Raw genomic sequence first — 17821 nt, 5'->3', positions numbered from 1 at the left:
GTCTGAAAAGGTATATATATGACAAAAGTCCCGCTGCTGCCGTCACCAGGCCCCAGTTCCCCCTATAGGCAGATCTTGGCTGTTTCTTGTGTGTCCTTCTGGAGATATTTTTATATAAGCAAAGACATATGTATATTCTTCCGCCTCCTTTTTTGTTTTCACACAAATATTGCATATATTATACACACTGTTCTATCCTTTGCTTTTTTTTCTTGTTAAAATCGAGGCATAATTTATATAGAGCTAAGTACACAAATAAATTCTTACATATGTATACACCCACGTATACCACCCAGAGGAAGATTCAGAGCCTCCACATCCCAGAAAGTTTTCTTTGGCTCTTCTCAGTCCGTAGTGCTACCACCCAGAGGTACTTTTCACTTCTGTCATCATAGGTTAGTTTTTCCTGTACTTGAACTTCATATAAGTGGAGTTGTGTTGCACTGTACCTTGCTTTTTTCACCGACAGCATGATTTAATGGCCATTGCCTATTTGTGCAAAAAGAGCTTCCTTATTTTACTTTCCGGCTGCGTGGTATTTGGTGGTGTGCACGGATCATACTTTATGCAGTCAGTCACCTGTACACCTAAACGACACAGCTTGTTTCTCGTCTTTTCTGCCACAAACATGCTACAGTGAGTAACCGTTTCAGTGCGTCGTTTGACACCCGTGGGAGCATCTGTTGGATGAATTCCTGGCACTGGAATCGCTCTGTGTGCGCACTTATGATTTTGATTGCTTTTGCCAAATTGCCTGCCAGAGAGCTGGCGTCGGTGACCACACCAGCTTTGGGACTCTGGCAATGAAGACTTTGTGACTAAGACATCTGAATGCCTGGGGGAAGCAGTGGCCTCTGGGTGTCCCTGCCCTGCATGCGAGAGGGTGCCCGGGGCTCTGGGATGGAACCAAGTCTCCTGGTCTCTCTGCCGCTTTGTGGACCCTTCTCCATCCTGGCCTCCCTGAGCATTTCTGTGTGTCCACCCCGTACAGGTTCTCCACCAAGTCCTGGCTGTCGCAGGTCTGCCACGTGTGCCAGAAGAGCATGATGTTCGGAGTGAAGTGCAAGCATTGCAGGTGATGGGCGGGGCGGGGCAGAGGGGAGCAGACTCCGTGCTTTTACTTTAGTAATAGTCTTGCTACCTGATTCTTGGCCTTAGGTCAAGTCGGAGTTCAAAGGAACTCCTTTGAGAGTTCCTAAACCTATTCATAATCTCGGCACACCAGGGCGTGATCAGCCCTCTCTAGGAAGATTAAGGGAGCATCAGGCACAGCACTCTCAGAAGAAGGGAATATTTGAGGTGGGCTCTGAAGGATGAATAGAAGTTTACCAGGTAGACTAAGGAGGAAAGAGAATTCCAGGCCAAGAGAGCGTCTTGTACAAAGGCAGAGAGGAATGGCAGGACTGTTCTGGAAACTGTAAGGAGTTCTGAAGTTTAGCCTTACGTGTTAGCACACAAGGAATGGGGAAATGGGGACAGGGAATGGTAGAAACAGAGAAGTGGCTTATGGTACTTCCAGAAGAGAGTGAGGGGAGAATGTAGATTCTATACAAATTCAACCGTTTTCCCTACTGTTGTGGTTTCTGGTAGGAAAGAAAGGCAAGGATAGTGAACAATGTAGGGTGAGCAGAGTCTGTCCCCTGCTGTCTGGCTGCCCTCACCTTATAAAGGATGGACCTGGAGTCTGCTCCCAGTCTACTTTGCCCCTGTGTTGCTGTGTGACCTGGGGCAAGGTGCTTGCCCTTTCTGGGCCTCATTTTTGTCAGGTGTACATCTGGGAAGATGATGCCAGGTCTCTCTGTCCATCAGGATTGCTCCAAGAATCTGAGCTAGTGTGTATAGTTAAAGCATTTGGGCTCCTGCCAGACCGTAGGTGATGGGTCTCATGTGTGTCAATTGGATAAACTGTGGTTAGGAAAGTCATCAGGAAAACGCAAAGGAGAAGCCAGACCTTTCTCACCAGTCTAGGTCTTTTGTGGCTCCTGGTCATTTGGCTTTAAACTGGGGACCTCCAGCTCCCTCTCAAGTAATACCTTTCATGCGGAGAGCACAGGATAACCTCTGAGCCCCAGGCTCTCCTGCAATTACAGTGAAGTTGGTAGAGCCCCAACCATCAGCCCATTTGATCAACGAGAACCCCAAGAGGGGGGTCAGCCGGCAGAACCAAACCAAGAATCCAGCTCTTTCCACTTCTGCCATTCTGGTCCTCAGACCACGTAGCCTGTGTAGGAATGTAGCAGGAGGGGCTGCCCCTTGCTTCCCTGGGACCCTTTGGTAATGGAAACATTTTCCTTCTAATTCATCTCTTTTAAGTTCAGACTTGTCTCAAGCTTTCTGAACACGGGTAGAGGGTCTCCTTTTGTTTAGAAGAGAGAAATCGCTGTGTGACCCACAGCAAGTTAAAGTGGGTGTGATCAAACGTGCTTTGACGTGAAGACTGGGCAGGTGATAGCAGGAACATGGTCGTACGCAACAGATAGTAGCTGCTAGTACTATTAACATCAGATGTTCTACACGCTTAAGCTAATGTTTGTTGAGACATTTGTGGGAGTTGAGGCAGTCATGGTTGAGTGTTGCACAAAACTTCTAGGCAGTGCTTCCGAGCCCCTGCGTGTGTCCCGGGGTCCCGTGTGGCTTTTCGTGCACTAACCCTGCCTTCGTTACCAGGTTGAAGTGTCATAACAAGTGCACAAAAGAAGCCCCCGCCTGTAGAATATCCTTCCTTCCACGTGAGTGTTCTACCCTTCCCCCTTCTGGCTTTGGGGTGCATCTTTCTTGAACCTGTTTCCTGCTGATGGTTACCACGCCCCTCTTTTTAAACAGTACCCAGGCTTCGGAGGACAGAATCTGTCCCCTCGGACATCAACAATCCGGTGGACAGAGCAGCCGAACCCCATTTCGGAACCCTCCCCAAAGCACTGACCAAAAAGGTATAATGTGAGGCGAACCCTCACCCAGGGTTCCTTTCTGTGAAGCACCCCCAATGTGGAGGTCCAGCAGGGGACAATGATACTGCAACCCGGGGTGTGTGGCCAGAGGGAGGCCTTTAGGGATCCCATATTTAGCCATTTCGTAGATTTCGCATTTGTGTCCAAATCTCAGTTATGTGCCCATACCCCCCCTCCTCTGTTTTGAGCCACCATTTCCTGAGTACTTACACTGAGTCGGGAACTTTTTCCACTGATCCTCATTTGATCCCCACCGTAGTTCTAAAGGTCACGTGCTGGTATCACCTCCATTATTTTTCTTTCTTCGGCCGCGCCACACGGCTTACGGGATCTTAGTTCCCCGACCAGGGATTGAACCTGCGCCCTCGACGGTGAAACGCAGAGCCCTAACCACCGGACCGCCAGGGAATTTGGTATCACCTCCACTTTACAGATGAGGAAATTGAGCACGGGGTCCCCCGTGAATGAGAGGCAGGCCCAGGGTGCATGGGTTCTGTGGGGGGCAGGCCCGTGGGGTTGTGCTCCCGTCGGGCCCCTGACGCCTGCCTTGGCGGTTGGCACACAACAGGCAGCGAGGGAACGTGTGTACTGAATGCTGAGCGAATAACCGACCCCCTGAGGCAGCAGCTGATGCCCCTGCTGTGTAGACAGTGCGCCGTGTGGCTCAGAAGGGTGGGGTGATTCATCCAAGGTCACACAGCAGCTGAGTCGGGGCTGGGATTCAACCTGCCTCGAGCTAGCCCCTGCCCTGGCTGGGCCTGGCCTGACCGGGATGGAGGGTCTGCCTTGACATGTGAGCGGACAGAGTGAGGGCCAGTGGTTGCAAGCCCCCTCCCCCCTTTAGCTTGGCAATAGGCAGTGTGGGTGGCCGCTGGACAGCGAAGCCACTGCATGGCTTTGGTGGATTCCAGAGGTCTACCGTGCATCCCAGAGCCTTGAGGGGCCTGTAGAGGAGAGACCGGCTGAGTGTAGCATTAAACCCAACTTGGCCCCAACTATTTTGACCAGGAATCCCTCCCCAACCCCCTGAGGAATTGGTGTGTGGTCTGGGAAACACTGATCAGGCCCAGGGTCCCCCCTTGATGTAGACTCAGTCCCCCCAGTAGCCCTCCCTCAGGTGGCCCTCTGGCCTTGCTAGGGCCCACGCCACTGAATGTCCTAGCCGGCAGGTCCCCCTGCTGAGTGGAGGGGAGCACTTATGAGGCACCCCACTGTTACACCCACTAAATAGAGGCTTGTCAGAGGCTGACTTTAATTCGTTAAAAGAGCCTACTCTGTAGCCAGAGCAGAGCCAGGCCCTGGGTGTATGACGAGCAGGTGTGGTCCTCGCTCTCGGGGGACACACACAGCGTGGTGGAGAGAGAGTCTTCAGAAAACCGCCCAAGACGCCTGCAGCTGACAAACCGTAGTTCAAGTGCCCTGATGGAGAGTGCTGGGAACCATGGGGGGATAAAGGGGAGGAGCACGCCCCGGCCAGGACTGGGGAAGGACTTTGGGGAGGAAAGGACGCTTGAGCTGAAATAAGAAAGATGAGAGGAGCCCTCCAGGGGATGAACGTTGAGGTGCGCGTCTCCCTGTCCCGTTCTCCCCTCAAATATCAGACCCATAAAACGCCAGGACGCCCTGGCTGACCTCCGTTTTAGGCAGGGAGGGGTGGGGGGCAGGCGGCGCTGGGCGGTCCCTGCCACTGCCTGTGTCTCTGGTCCCGCAGGAGCATCCTCTGGCCATGAACCACCTGGACTCCAGCAGCAACCCGTCCTCCACCACGTCTTCCACGCCCTCCTCGCCAGCGCCCTTCCCGACGTCGTCCAACCCACCCAGTGCCACCACGCCCCCCAACCCCTCGCCCGGCCAGAGGGACGCAGGTTCAACTTCCCAGGTACCACACCTCGGGGCTTTCTCAGGCCTCAGGGGTGGGGTTGCATGTCCCTTCTCTGCACACCCTGGCAGGCTCAAGGTCAGACACTGCCACCACTAAGAGCACTTGCTGGGAGCCAGGCTCTGTGCCGAGCCCAAGAGCATCCCCGTACTTAAACTTGCTGTGATTGCACGCATTTTACAGATGGGGACGCAGGTTCGGAGGGAGCAAGCAGCTTGCCCTGAGCTGTACAGCATACAAACTGCAGAGGTGGGATCAAAGCCAAGTCTGATGGAAAGCCTGGGTTTTTTTCTTTTTTTAATATATTTAACCTATTTATTTTTGGCTGCGTTGGGTCTTCGTTGCTGCGCGCGGGTTTTCTCTAGTTGCGGCGCTACTCTTCGTTGCGGTGCACCGGCTCCTCATTGCGGTGGCTTCTCTTGGTGCAGAGCACGGGCTCCAGGCGCGCCAGTTCAGTAGTTGTGGCTCGCGGGCGGGCTCTAGAGCGCAGACTCAGTAGTTGTGATGCACGGGCTTAGTTGCTCCGCGGCATGTGGGATCTTCCCGGACCAGGGATCGAACCCGTGACCCCTGCACTGGCAGGCGGATTCTTAACCACTGAGCCACCAGGGAAGCCCCAAGCCTGGGTCCTTGACCTGATCCCAACGCTGCCCTCCCATGCACGGGGTGGCTTCTCCTGGGCGTTGTTCGCTCACTCGGGGCTTCTGAGCTCCCAGGAAGCAGGACAAGCAGGACAGGGCTGGGGCGGGCCCAGAAGGCTGGGGCGAGGGAATCCGGGGCTCTGTGGCTTACCTGCTCTGTGGTCTGGACAAGCTGCTTAAAGGGGTGCTTTGGTTCCCTTTTCCATAAAACAAGAGACCGTGTGAGGCTGGAGTTAGGCTATCCCCTTGTATGGATGAGGCCACGGAGTCCACCGGGGAGTGCGTGCCAGAGCAGAGCTGACCTCTGACCATGGTCCCGGCTGCCCCGGCTCTATAGGGACAGGGACCCCGCCGCTCGGCCAGGCCTGGGGTGTCCCACCTCCCCCAGGAGCAGAGCAAAGCCCACTCATCCGTCCGGGATTGAACTCCGACCCTGGCCTCCCAGGAGGCCCCTTGCAGTTGGTCTTGGCCCTCGGTGTGTTTCAGGTGGCAGCTCAGGGGAGGAGGGTGGCTGGGATATTCTAGTTTGCTCCGGACCCAGCCAGGCCCACTGCCAGCTTCAGCCCATGGAGTGCCAGGCCAGGCCCCACCTGTCACTGGCCCCTGGGGCTCCGGGCTGGGGAGGACAGAGGCACAGCTCTCCCTGTGCCAGGGGAGCCCTGGCTGGGGCTGCTTGCAGCTGGCAGGAGGCCAGGCAGCCTCTCTGGGCCCATCTCCGCAGGGTCCCAGGGACTTCTTTTGGGGGATGGTGAGACTTTTAAGAATCCTTCTTCTTTTTTGCCTGCCCCTTCACCTTAACACGCATGTGGCTGGACATCTCCCGACATTAGTGTGCCGTCCCGAGCCCACCTCTCCCTCCCCAGAGACCCAGCGACGGCCCCGCGTGATCACCCTCCTCTCGTGTTCTGCTCTGTCATTGTTATGCTCTGAAACCGGGCCTTCTGCTGAACGTCCTAGTTTGGGTTTTTCTGAAAGGAAGGGCCTGTTTGAAAAACAACAGCCAGTGAAAAAGTCCTTTGTGTGATGTCTGCCAGAGCTTCTCAGCTTTCCCTGATGTCCCCAGGCTGGCCTCACATTGTCCCCTGCACAGAGCCCTCTCTCTCCAGGATCTGCTCTCTCTCTGGTCACGGGCTGGGCTGGTCCGGCTGTTAAGGTGGGATGGGACCTCCTCCTACCGTCCACCCACTCTGTCGTGGGGAGCATTTCTGTGTATCTCCGAGGCTAACCCTGGAGCAAGGTTATTGTTTTGGATGGTGACTTCTAGTGACCGAAGCCTCAGCACTTGCCGGTGTGAATGCGGGCCGGGGGATTTTTCCCTCCTGCACACAGCACTGTTCAGTGTTTCCAGAATCTCCCGTTGTATTTTGCCCTCCTGGGCTCATGCTCAGTTCACAGAGGAGAAGGGGGCCTGGGAGGTGGATGGAATCGGCCAGGGCTCTGCAGCAGGCTGTTCCCTGGGACTGGGTCTCCAAGCCCCAGCCCTCCGGTGCAAGTGCCTTTACTCCTGGGGGCTCCTGCTAATAACCGCTTCCTCCCAGCTCTTTTCCTCCTTCCTCCGTGGAAGCTGGGGCAGGGCAGGTGGGGAAGGGCTGCCCCAGCCCTATAAGCAGCCCCTCTCCCCCGAGCCCGTGCCTCCGTCCCCTCTCCTGCTGCTGCATTTGCTGTTGTGTGTGTGACTTACCTGCTCTTCTGTTTAAAGCTGCCTACTATATGCATCATAGACAGCAGTTTATCTTCCCCGGTGAGTCCTTTGCATGGTTCCACCAACTGCCCCTTGACGTGGCCCGCCTCTGTCCAGCCCTCTCCCTGGGCGCCTTGGAGGTACCTGAGTCTCACACCCACCTATTTTGAGAGCTGACTGTCTGTTGAGGCTGGGCAAGGGGCCAGAGGGAGTAGCCTTGAGGCTGGCCCTTCACAGGAGCAGTGCCTTCCTGGGAGGACCCTTGGCATCCATCCAGTCCTTCGTCTTGCACAGACACTTCAAGCAACTTGTCCAGGGTCACACAGCTAGGAGGTGGCAGAAACCCAGTCTGCAGAATAAGGGGAGAGGATCTCTTGCTGATGTCTTATGAGCATCTGACAAGATATCTTCCTCTATATAATGGTGGGGAAACTACTACCCGATCTTAAAGAAGGGGATGTCAGTTTGGGAAGGTCAGCAGCCTTCGCTTACTCGGCGGGCCTCACCTTCCAGAGCCTTGTCACACAGCGCCATCTGCTGGCAGTTGTTGGAAATGCCTCCAGTGCAGAAAGTTTATAAAGAAGAAAACTTTCAATAAGACATTCTCGTCGATTCCCTTCCACAGAAATTGTTTTGTACACCTTCTGTGTGCCAGCCTTTGCATTTGACCATATTCCTGCCCCTAAGGAGTTTATACAATTAGTACTTATTTCTCTAGCTGGAGGTGACAAGCGATAGTACACGTAATCTGCAACTTTAATTCTGAACTCGGCCATATGAAGGTTCTGTGTGTTTTAGACAAAGACTGTAGCTAATTTTGTTTTTCCTGGATTAAACAGGTCTGTCTTGAAGTCCTGGTATTTTGGTTATTCCAGGCTTTTCTGTTCCCCAGCCCAGATCCATGAGGGGAGTGACTGGGAGCCCCTGTTAGTTCTTACAGGCCCACCCCAGTGGTTTTGCAGGCTGTGCAGGCTGGCTGGGCTCAGGGCCAGGCTCCCTGCGCTGCTCTGTGGCTTCACACCCATTTTTCCCGTGGTTCCCCTCCAAGAGCCTCCCTGGTTACTGCTCTAGGGTGACGTACAGGGGAGCACCCTTGAAAGCGTGGGGAAAACGTGCGGTTCTTCTTCCAGAAGGGTCCATCTTGCTCTGAAGATATGTCAGGGGGGAGAGAAGGGAAATATAGTTCTATTAAAACAAGTGTGGACATATCTGGAGCAGAATGCAAAATGCACTCTTAACGTTTAAGGAAAAGTATGAAGATTCAGAGACATTTTGCCTCCCCCACAACTTGGGGTGCGGTTTCTCCCCAGACCCCCACCTCCCCATGTCCCCCTGTCCCCGTGCATGTGTTTATCTTCTGTGGAAACATGTGAGCAGCGTTGGGTGGGTGGAAACACCAGGCCGCCCTTGACAGTCTGCAGACACAGTGTAGTGGTGTCTGGAAGAGCCTTAGAAGAGGCTTCCGGGTCTAGGATTCCCCAGAAATTGTACACAGATGTTGGGTACATGTGTGCATTTCCCTAATAAGAAGGCCCACGACCTCTATCAGACTCTCCAAGTATGATAGAGATGTTGAGAAAGCTACAGGGGTAGCCTTGGAGAAAGCCCAGAGGGAGGTTTGCTGGCTGATGGGGGCGCTATTTGTCCTAGAGGACAGGGAGAGGCCCTGATTAGCTCAAGCCACTGCCACCTCCAGTCTCTTCTTTTGCTGAAAAGGGGAGCAAGGGGCCCACCCAGGCCTGGGGCTGCCAGCCTTCCCGTGTGCGATTAGAAGGGACCAGAGAGGACAGAAAGAAGCCAGCGGCAGAAGCAGCCGTGGGGCATTTGGCCTGTAACGTGTTGGCCCCACACTGCGGTGACCATCTGTCCTGTGTCCCCTGGATGTGGGGCTTTCAGTGCTGAAGCTGGGAAGGCCCCAGGCTCAGGGGTCAGTGCCAGCTGCCCAATCCTGGGGCCCCCGGCGTGTGGACCGTGCATTGCTCTCTGCCCAGAGGCTGCCCCACCAGCCACCCAAACCCTGAAGCTGAGGGGATGGGGCCCCTGGTCCCCACCAGCAGTCCCCGGCGGCTGTGCCAGGCACCACGTGACACTAGTGAGCCACCTGCGAGTCCGGCCTTGGGCCTCTGCTGGCCCGAGAGTCTCCCCACTCTCAAGGGGTGTGAAACCAGCCCCTGCCTCGGAGCCGTGGAAGGGGGGTCTGGCCCACACACCCGGTAAAGAGCAGCCCTGTCGCTCTCACCACTTGCTTGTCTGGGGCGGTTGGGCCACGGGGCGATGGTGGTGACTGAGAAGTCGCAGCCTCCTCCCCCACTGGAGTCCCTTCCCACGGCAGAGCTGTGTGGGCAAAACCGAGGGCTGTGGAGGCTGCGTCCGTGTTCTGTTTTAGGAAAAGCCCAGGGGAAGTGGCCCCGGAGCACGTGTGCAGCCCAGCGAGGGGCTGCTGGCGGAGCACGCTCGGCCCTGCGGGTGCTGGCTTTGCAAACACTGTCTCTTCCGGGGGAGTGGAAGGGGGTCTCACGCCTCATGTTTGTTTTCTGTTTCCTCCAGACATTTCGGCATTTCCTCAGGCAGTCCCATTCGCCGAAGCGGACAGTTCCCGGTAGGCAGCCCTGCGCTCTCTCCTCCTTGGGGACTTGTTAAAGCTGGACGCACATCCCTGACCGCCTCCCACCTCCACCTTTAAATCTCTGACCCTCCCATTCCAGACCTTGCCATGTACCTGGGCAGCCAGATGGGACACCGCTTGGGCTAGTTCACCCTGTGATCCAGTGAACTCAGCCATAGGGTTTCAGTTGCCTCCTGTTGGTGCAGTCAGCATTGGGTGGGGCAGTCGTCTGTGACCCAGGAAGGCCCGGCGAAGGGCACTCAGCGTTAGAGAAACCTAATTATATGGCTCCTGTTTATGGAGCCCTTTCTGTGTCAGGCCGTGCTGAGTACTTGTCTCACATTTTTTTGTATATTTCTCAGCCAGGTGTAAAGTAGGTGTCATCCTCAACATACAGACGAGGAAGCCAGCTCAGAGAGGTTAAGAAATTGCATCCAGTCACACAGCTTAGGGAGCAACAGAGCCAGTTCTCAAGTAGAATTCCAAGTCCTGTGCATGTGCTCAGAGCCCCATACTGGTTGTCAGATTCGAAAGGGCCCTGATGGTCACTGCCCACCCGTCGGCCCCTACCACCCTCAGATTAAGTCTGGAGAAGGCCAAGGCCAGAGAAGGGAAACGGGGTCTGGTCCTCGGCCTCCTGTGTGTTTCCACAGCATCCTGACTGCCTTTCCCACGGCCAAGTGGGTCAAAGTAGGGATCCAGGCCTGGTGCCCCTTTCTCAGACCTCACATGGGGAGTCCCCTGCCCAGCTGGGAGCAGAATGGCCCGGCCTCGGGGTCTCTTGGACAAACGCTGTTTTACTCTTAGGCTTGAGAACCCGCCAAAAGCAGATGCGTCCGAGGATCACGAAGTGGAGGTGAGTGATGGCGACACGCAAGCCGTCGACGGTGCAGCTCTCTCCTCTCTCCCCGGCTCAGCACGTGCAGGGGTCTGGGAGCATATGGGCACCGGGCCCTGTCGAGGGCCATCTCAGGTGCCCACCGCCACCCGCCGCAGCAGACTCGAGCGGTGCACGTGGCAGGGAGAGCAACGAGGGATGCCACGAAGCAAGCTTCCTTCTGCTTTTCTGTTTTTTTGAGGCTAAAGTAAACTCTTCATTCCCATGGTTTTCACCCCCAGCCAGAAGGCCTGGGCCCCAGCCCAGAAGACTCTCCTTTGGTCTGTCCGGGGTGGGGCCGGGTGTGTGGACTTATCAAAGATCCCCAGGTGATTCTGACTGTAGCTGGGGCCAAGAATTGCTACCTTGACCCTTGAACCAGTGTCAGCCGAGCAGTGCGGTGGCTTAAAGATCTTGAGCAGATAGCAGACTTATTTATTCTTACACAGTGGAGAGTCAGAAACTGTGTGTTTAAACAAAAGCATAGCCAGAAAGGGCGAATGCGGTCCAGTTCTTCATGCCAGGGGATGTTAATGCTCTTCCCCAGCGATTAGATGTCACTCATAGGTGGGTCTTGGAACATTAGCGGGAAAAAGGGCCAAGTGCCGTAGTCTGTGGATTGGGACATTGAGGCTGTGTGGTGCGAAGTGACCCGCCTGCTGTCCACAGCAAGCCCCGCAGAGCTGCGACGAGAGCCCAGGCTTCCTGAACCCAGGCCCCTCTGCTCCCCGCCTGCCCCCAGGTCCCCTGCCCCCGTCTATCCCCTCCTCCTCTCCTTCCAGGCTGAGGAGCCCGAGGCCGGCAGGTCGGAGGTCGAAGACGACGAGGACGAGTTGGATGACCTGCCGAGCTCCCGCCGGCCCTGGCGAGGCCCCATCTCTCGCAAGGCCAGCCAGACCAGCGTGTACCTGCAGGAGTGGGACATCCCCTTCGAGCAGGTGGAGCTGGGCGAGCCCATCGGGCAGGGCCGCTGGGGCCGGGTGCACCGCGGCCGCTGGCACGGCGAGGTGGCCATCCGCCTGCTGGAGATGGACGGCCACAACCAGGACCACCTGAAGCTGTTCAAAAAGGAGGTGATGAACTACCGGCAGACGCGGCACGAGAACGTGGTGCTCTTCATGGGGGCCTGCATGAACCCGCCGCACCTGGCCATCATCACCAGGTAACCCGGTCCCACTCTCCCTGGGGTGGCCGCCTCCTCTTCCCCTTTCCCTGGGGGCCCTGTTATTTGTGTGGACACCCCGGAGGGCATGGAAGATTTCATTTAGAGAGGTACGGAGAAGAAAACCAAAAATGAGGTGTAATTTCTCCATCATATAACCCCATTGACATTAAATAAATAAATCAGTAAAACAGTACCTAAGGATAGAGAAAATTCAAATGTTCCAGAAAAGTATAAAGTGAAAACCAGTCTCTTCCCACCCCACCCGGGTGCTTCTCCCCAAAGGTGGATACTATAAATAGTTCCTTATCACGCCTTCCATTAAAATAAAAAAAATTTGTATACGCTCCTGTTTTTAAACTGTTTATCTATTTGGTTTGTAACTATTTATGTGTTTGTGAAAATACACACCAAAGAGCCTACTGGTTACTTTGCCTTCTTGGCTGGAGTGCAGGTCTGAGGTCTAATCTGAATACCTGTATAGTGTTCCCATCACGTCACGTAGCAGAACCTCCAGTGGTGTGCTGGTAAATGTTTAACAACCAGCTCTTGGGTGGTGGTGAGGGAAGCTCTAGTATTGATACATGGCATCTGTCAATTCCTGTGGTGTAAACACTCTCACCGCAGTTGATTTCAAGTTACCAATATGGTGTCACTGAAAGTGGAGTGGAATTGGGTCGAGTCCCACAGCTGGGCTCTGGGTTCTCTCTGGAACCCGATCGCTGGTCCTCCCCTAATTTATTTAACCAGCCCTCTTTGGCTGGACACTTTGTCGTCACGAGCATCTCTGTTTCCGTATCTTGGTGAACTTCTGGCAGTACGTGTGCGGGGCTGGGTCAGAGTGCACGTATGTCACGTTTTGATGTACGCTGTCCGTTTCTACTCCAGAAAGTGTCCACCAGTTTCCCCTCCCACCATCAGTGGATGAGTGCCCATTACCCCCCTGAGCACGAGAGGGGTGTGAAACTGAAACATTTTTGCCCATGGCATTGAAAAAGTTGTTATTGGGTCTTTACTTCTAAAATCAGGAAAAACAGTATGAGGTTAGTGACGAATCTTTGGAATAGACGTGGTGTCAAGAAAAAAACTAAAAACCACTTGAATCCCATCAGCCAAAAGAATAGTCTGATGACATTCTCTATAGTTGGACCCTGTGCTTCGAAAAAACACCTTCTCCTCAAACAAACCGTATTTGTTTACTAAGTAAAAAATGATTTCCATCTTGCTTGCATATCCGAGGTAACTACCCACTAGAACTCCCAAGCAGTGTGAGGTCATCAGGTCACCACGTGGACCTGGTGGGGTGGGGACCAAATTCCAGCCCAAGCATGACACCGTGACGCTTCAGGGAGCGTGTGGTTACCCCAGCTCAGCATCCCCCGGATCCCAGCCTCAGTGCCGTCCGTCATTCATCCTCCCATCTCTCCCTCATCCACCCAGTCCCATGAGAGGTCTGAGTTTCCTTAAAGGGAATACATATAGCAAAAGAATGAAAGGACATTAACCAAAAAAAGTTAACGTGTTTTAGAATCTGCTGAGGGGACTGGAACACAGAAAAGCAACCATCAGCCGATATTCCAGACCTTGAGGGTCCAAGAACCTTATCTCCTTGGAGATGATTCCTAAAAACTAGCCCCTTCCTCAGATGGCTTAAGTCAGCTTCTCCCTGGAGCAGGGGAATGAAGCTACACATTCTGTCTGGGTCCTTCCTCGCTCCGGGTTTTAGGAGTCGGTACAGGTGGGGACCACAACATACAAGCCCCTTATCTAATAATCACTCTGACATGCCTGACAGCCACCCCTCCCCTCCAGCACACGCCGCATTGTAATAAAATCCCTGTGATCAGAAAATAACACGATCATGAAAATCGTTATGGTGAGCCCAGAGCCCTGATGCTGCCTGGTTATGGCCCGAGAAGGCCAAAGATTCTTCCCTGGCTGCTGAGTTTGCCTGGGCGTGTTCCTGCCTCGAACTTCCACAAAGGTGGGCTGCTCTGAATTGCCAGGAGGCTTGGTGAACTGAGTTTCCTGTCCTATGGTGGGCAGGCCCTAGGCCTCGGGGAACCGGCGTTCTTGCCCACTCAGGCCAGGCCCCAGCAGGAATGGGCATCAGGCTGGTCAAGAACGAGGATTCAGGCACCCAGGGTCTAGGGGACAGAGAGAGCCCTCCCGAGGCCGGTGGGCACAGCTCTGCCCCTGCTTCTCCCCGGCTCCAGAGGGGCTTGGGTTGGGCTGCACAGGCCCCAGATCTCTGCCTGACCCACCACTCCTCACAGCTTCTGCAAGGGACGGACGTTGCACTCGTTTGTGAGGGACCCCAAGACATCTGTGGACATCAACAAGACCAGGCAGATCGCCCAGGAGATCATTAAGGTGAAGGGGCATCCAGCTGGTTCCAGAGTTCCTGGCTGTCCTCCAGTCTGTCTGACCATGTCAGGGTAGTGGTGGTGGCTGCTCTGTTTTTCCCTTTAGGTGGGGCACCTCAGGGGTGGGACCCCCATCTCCTTCCCTCTGTCCCTGTCTTGTCTGCTGGGAGCTGGACACCCTGGAGAAACTCAGTGGGTTTTAAAGACAGATGGCTTGAGTTTGAATCTTGGTCACACCAGCTGTGTGACTTTGGGCAGGTCGATTAGCCTCTCTGAGCCTTGGCTTCCTCCCCTGTGAAATGGAGATGCCAGTGTTGCCTCCCTCATTGGATTGGTGCAAAGGTAAACTGGGATAATCCATGGAGAGAGCGTTGGGTCCAGGGCCAGCGCTTGGTGAGAGTCTGTTAGAATTGATTAAGGTTCGGGACAGAGGTTCTGCCTTAAAGTTTCCAAATCCAAGTTTCATGAGGACAGGGCTTCAGGCTCAACTCAGGCAGCCTTTTTTAAAAAATAATTAAGTAATTAATTTTGGGCTACGTTGGGGCTTCCTTGCTGCGCACGGGCTTTCTCTAGTTGCGGTGAGCGGGGGCTACTCTTTGTTGCAGTGCGCGGGCTTCTCACTGCGGTGGCTTCTCTTGTTGCGGAGCACGGGCTCTAGGAGTGCGGGCTTCAGTAGTTGTGGCACGCAGGCTCAGTAGTTGTGGCTCACGGGCTCTAGAGTGCAGGCTCAGTAGTTGTGGTGCACAGGCTTAGTTGCTCCGCGGCATGTGGGATCTTCCCGGACCAGGGCTCGAACCTGTGTCCCCTGCACTGGCAGGTGGACTCTCAACCACTGTGCCACCAGGGAAGCCCCTCCTTTCATCTTTTTAAAGTAATTAAACAAAAATGAAAGTAAAGCTTATTTGTTGCTTTATTTAGCGACAGACAGGCCCAAAGAAAAACTAGATTAGTGCTGGATAGGGCTTCCTCTTTCCAGGTTCTCGTTTTTGTGGGAAAGCTTTCTCTTACCAGCTCCCACCAAGTTTTTGTCCCTTTCCTGTCGTTAGTTAGTCTTGCCTTCTGTTCTTTTTTCTCCCTCCCTCCTTGCATCCATTGTGTGTGTGTGTGTGTGCGCGCGTCGTTGGAAAGGAAAAGATAAAAATCTCAGTGACATTTATGAACACCAAGATTTCCACGTGACATTTCCACGTGGCTACACTAATGCATTAAACTTTTGCAGCCCCCAAACCCAAATATCACACTTACGCCTTCCTTTGTAGTCTGTCTCATTGCAGAGAAGTTGGAGGGACCTGCAGAGCGTCACACCTACTCTGTGATGGCCCCAAACCTGCTGGGCCCTGCTCCACACTCTGCCCGACTCAGCCCTCCTCCCCCAAACTGTTCTCCCTCCTTATCGTCAGGACACTGTGGGAGTCTGGTTGCTGAGTTAGGTTCAGTGAGCCATCTGGAAGATTCCAGGGCAGAAGAGAAAGGTTGTGCAAAGGTTTTAGAGCTGCAGAGCCAGAAGCTTCCTCTCTGCTGGCTGATTTATTTTCCCCATCCCCCTTCTTCTGAGAACTTCTAAGCCACTTCCTTTTGTACTCATCTCTGATGTTTTGAGGCTCAAAATATAATGACGGGGGCTTGACCTTTGGTTAGAGGGCTTGGGGGCCACTCTAGAGGCATTGTGAAATTATGGGAAGGAAGGAGGGTTTGTGTTCCAGACCTGGGCACTTTCTGTCTACTCTCTGGCCATTTGAGGCTGTGACACCTATTTTATAAACAAGGCTCAGAGAGGTACAGGCACTTATCCTCAGTCACACAGCTGGTCCCTGTTCAACCCAAGATGGGGGTCTTGGCTCTCTTTGGTCACTGGGGAAGGCTTGTGCCTTGGTTTGGTTTGGGAAATGGGCAGATATTTTAAGGAGGATCGTTTTACATTCAGGATGGTGTTTTGGGAAAGAGCAAGTTACTCTTTCCTGGAACTCTCGGCTTCCGTGGCAGGATGACAGCTCTCAGCAGGCCTGAGGGAAGTGGCCGCGGTGCACCCCGAGCCCTCCCATCTCTTGCAGAAGAGCATCCGCCTTGTGTACATTCTTCTCTGACACGCTCCAGCCCCTCTCGGTCTGCGCTCTGCGCTCCGCTGAGTTCTGTCTGCTTCCGCCTCACAGCTCATTCTTCTGTTTCCTAAATGTGGCTTTTGCCGGTTTTACTTCTCCCCGTCTCACCCCAAGATACCTTTAAAGTCAGGCGGGGTTCTCACACGTGAAGCACCCTTGATGTGGGAGGTTGGGGGATGGGTTTACACGTGCCTCTTTCTGACCCAGCAGGGATGCCCATTTCAGTCATGCATCTCGTACAGCACCCCCTTCTCCCTCCCCGCTCCCCGTTCCCAAGAGCATCAGAGCAGCAGGGGACCTGGGAATCCTGGCTTTGGCCTTGGATGAGATCATGCCTGCGTCGGGTCTCCCATATCCCATGCACCTGGCAGTGTTCAGTCCCAATAGAGCGTTGGTTAGAAATCACCCAGCCCCGACCTTGTCACTTGGCAGGTTGAGGAAACTGAGGCTTAGAAGTCAAGTCCAAGGCCCCACAGTGAGTTAGAATCTGGGCTGGATTTCAGCTTTAGTCCAGGACTTCTACCACAGCACAGGCAGTGGGACCACCTGAGCTCAGGGGCTCCCTCTATGGGAATTCCTCTCTGTTCCCCAGCCCTAGCCCTTGCCCAGCCTGAGGGGAGAGGCCAGCGAAGCCTGAGAGAGACCCCAGATCACTCGGGTCTCTTATAACTTGACACAGAGAGTAGCATCACGGTGAACCTTTATGTACTTCCTGACCCCCAGCCCCTCACCCCTCACCCTTTCCACGCCTCATCTGAGTAGAAGGCGGGTGTTGGGCAGCGCGCTGACACAGCAGGAGTGCCTACTGGCCTGGCGCCAGAGCTCAGCAATGCCCCTGAGCTGCAGTGTGGCCTGGGGCCGGTGACTTCCCATCTCTGAGGCTGGCTTTCCTCCCCTGTAAAAAGGAGACAGGGTGGTGAAGATTAAATGAGGGGGTGGGGTAGGGCGTCCCGTCCCGCCCAGGGCCCGGCCCAGAGTAGGAGCTAAGTCATTCGTCGTTCACCTTCCCTCCGCTCCTGACGTGAGGCTCGCTGTCTTCCAGGGAATGGGATATCTCCATGCCAAGGGCATCGTGCACAAAGATCTCAAATCCAAGAACGTCTTCTACGACAACGGCAAAGTGGTCATCACAGACTTCGGGCTGTTCGGGATCTCAGGCGTGGTCCGAGAGGGACGGTCAGTTGGCCTTGGGCATCCGGACAGACTAGGGAGGAACTGGGCGGTGCTGGTGGGCCTGAGGTCCAGCCGAGGTCTGGGCACTCGCCGTCTGTCACTGAGGGGCAGCCCTTCCTGTAGGAGAGGCCAGGTCTGCTCTGGTCCTGCTCTTGTGTTTCTGGTCCAGAATCAGGTTTGGGTGACACTTAGGTCACTCGTAGTGCTTCATTCTCAGGCTGGCCCCCGTGGTGGTTGGGTCCCCTCACTCACATGTTCCCTGTACGCTCACCGACTTGGGCAGGGGACCAGGGTTCACGTCCCCATTATGAGGAAGAACGTCAGGTTCTAGTTCCGCAAGTCTTGAAGGGGGCGTGGGGATGGGGAGAAAGTCTCCTTCCCAAGCGTCTG

General features: G+C 54.6%; 1 protein-coding gene across 1 annotated transcript in view; it reads left to right on the top strand.

Annotated features, from left to right (window-relative positions):
- The window catches only part of KSR1 (kinase suppressor of ras 1), a 148435-nt gene that overhangs the window by 119457 nt on the left and 11157 nt on the right, over window positions 1-17821 (top strand). The window contains 12 exon segments of the mRNA XM_032617582.1: window positions 992-1075; window positions 2668-2729; window positions 2824-2930; window positions 4660-4807; window positions 4810-4827; window positions 7168-7209; window positions 7678-7743; window positions 9697-9748; window positions 10562-10610; window positions 11414-11793; window positions 14070-14166; window positions 17301-17434. Coding sequence (XP_032473473.1) covers window positions 992-1075; window positions 2668-2729; window positions 2824-2930; window positions 4660-4807; window positions 4810-4827; window positions 7168-7209; window positions 7678-7743; window positions 9697-9748; window positions 10562-10610; window positions 11414-11793; window positions 14070-14166; window positions 17301-17434 — 1239 coding nt within the window.

The sequence above is a fragment of the Phocoena sinus genome, chromosome 20 (assembly GCF_008692025.1).
Source record: "Phocoena sinus isolate mPhoSin1 chromosome 20, mPhoSin1.pri, whole genome shotgun sequence".
NCBI lineage: Eukaryota > Metazoa > Chordata > Mammalia > Artiodactyla > Phocoenidae > Phocoena > Phocoena sinus.
The sequence above is the reverse complement of the archived record's forward strand: the minus strand, read 5'-3'. Positions and strand labels throughout refer to the sequence as shown.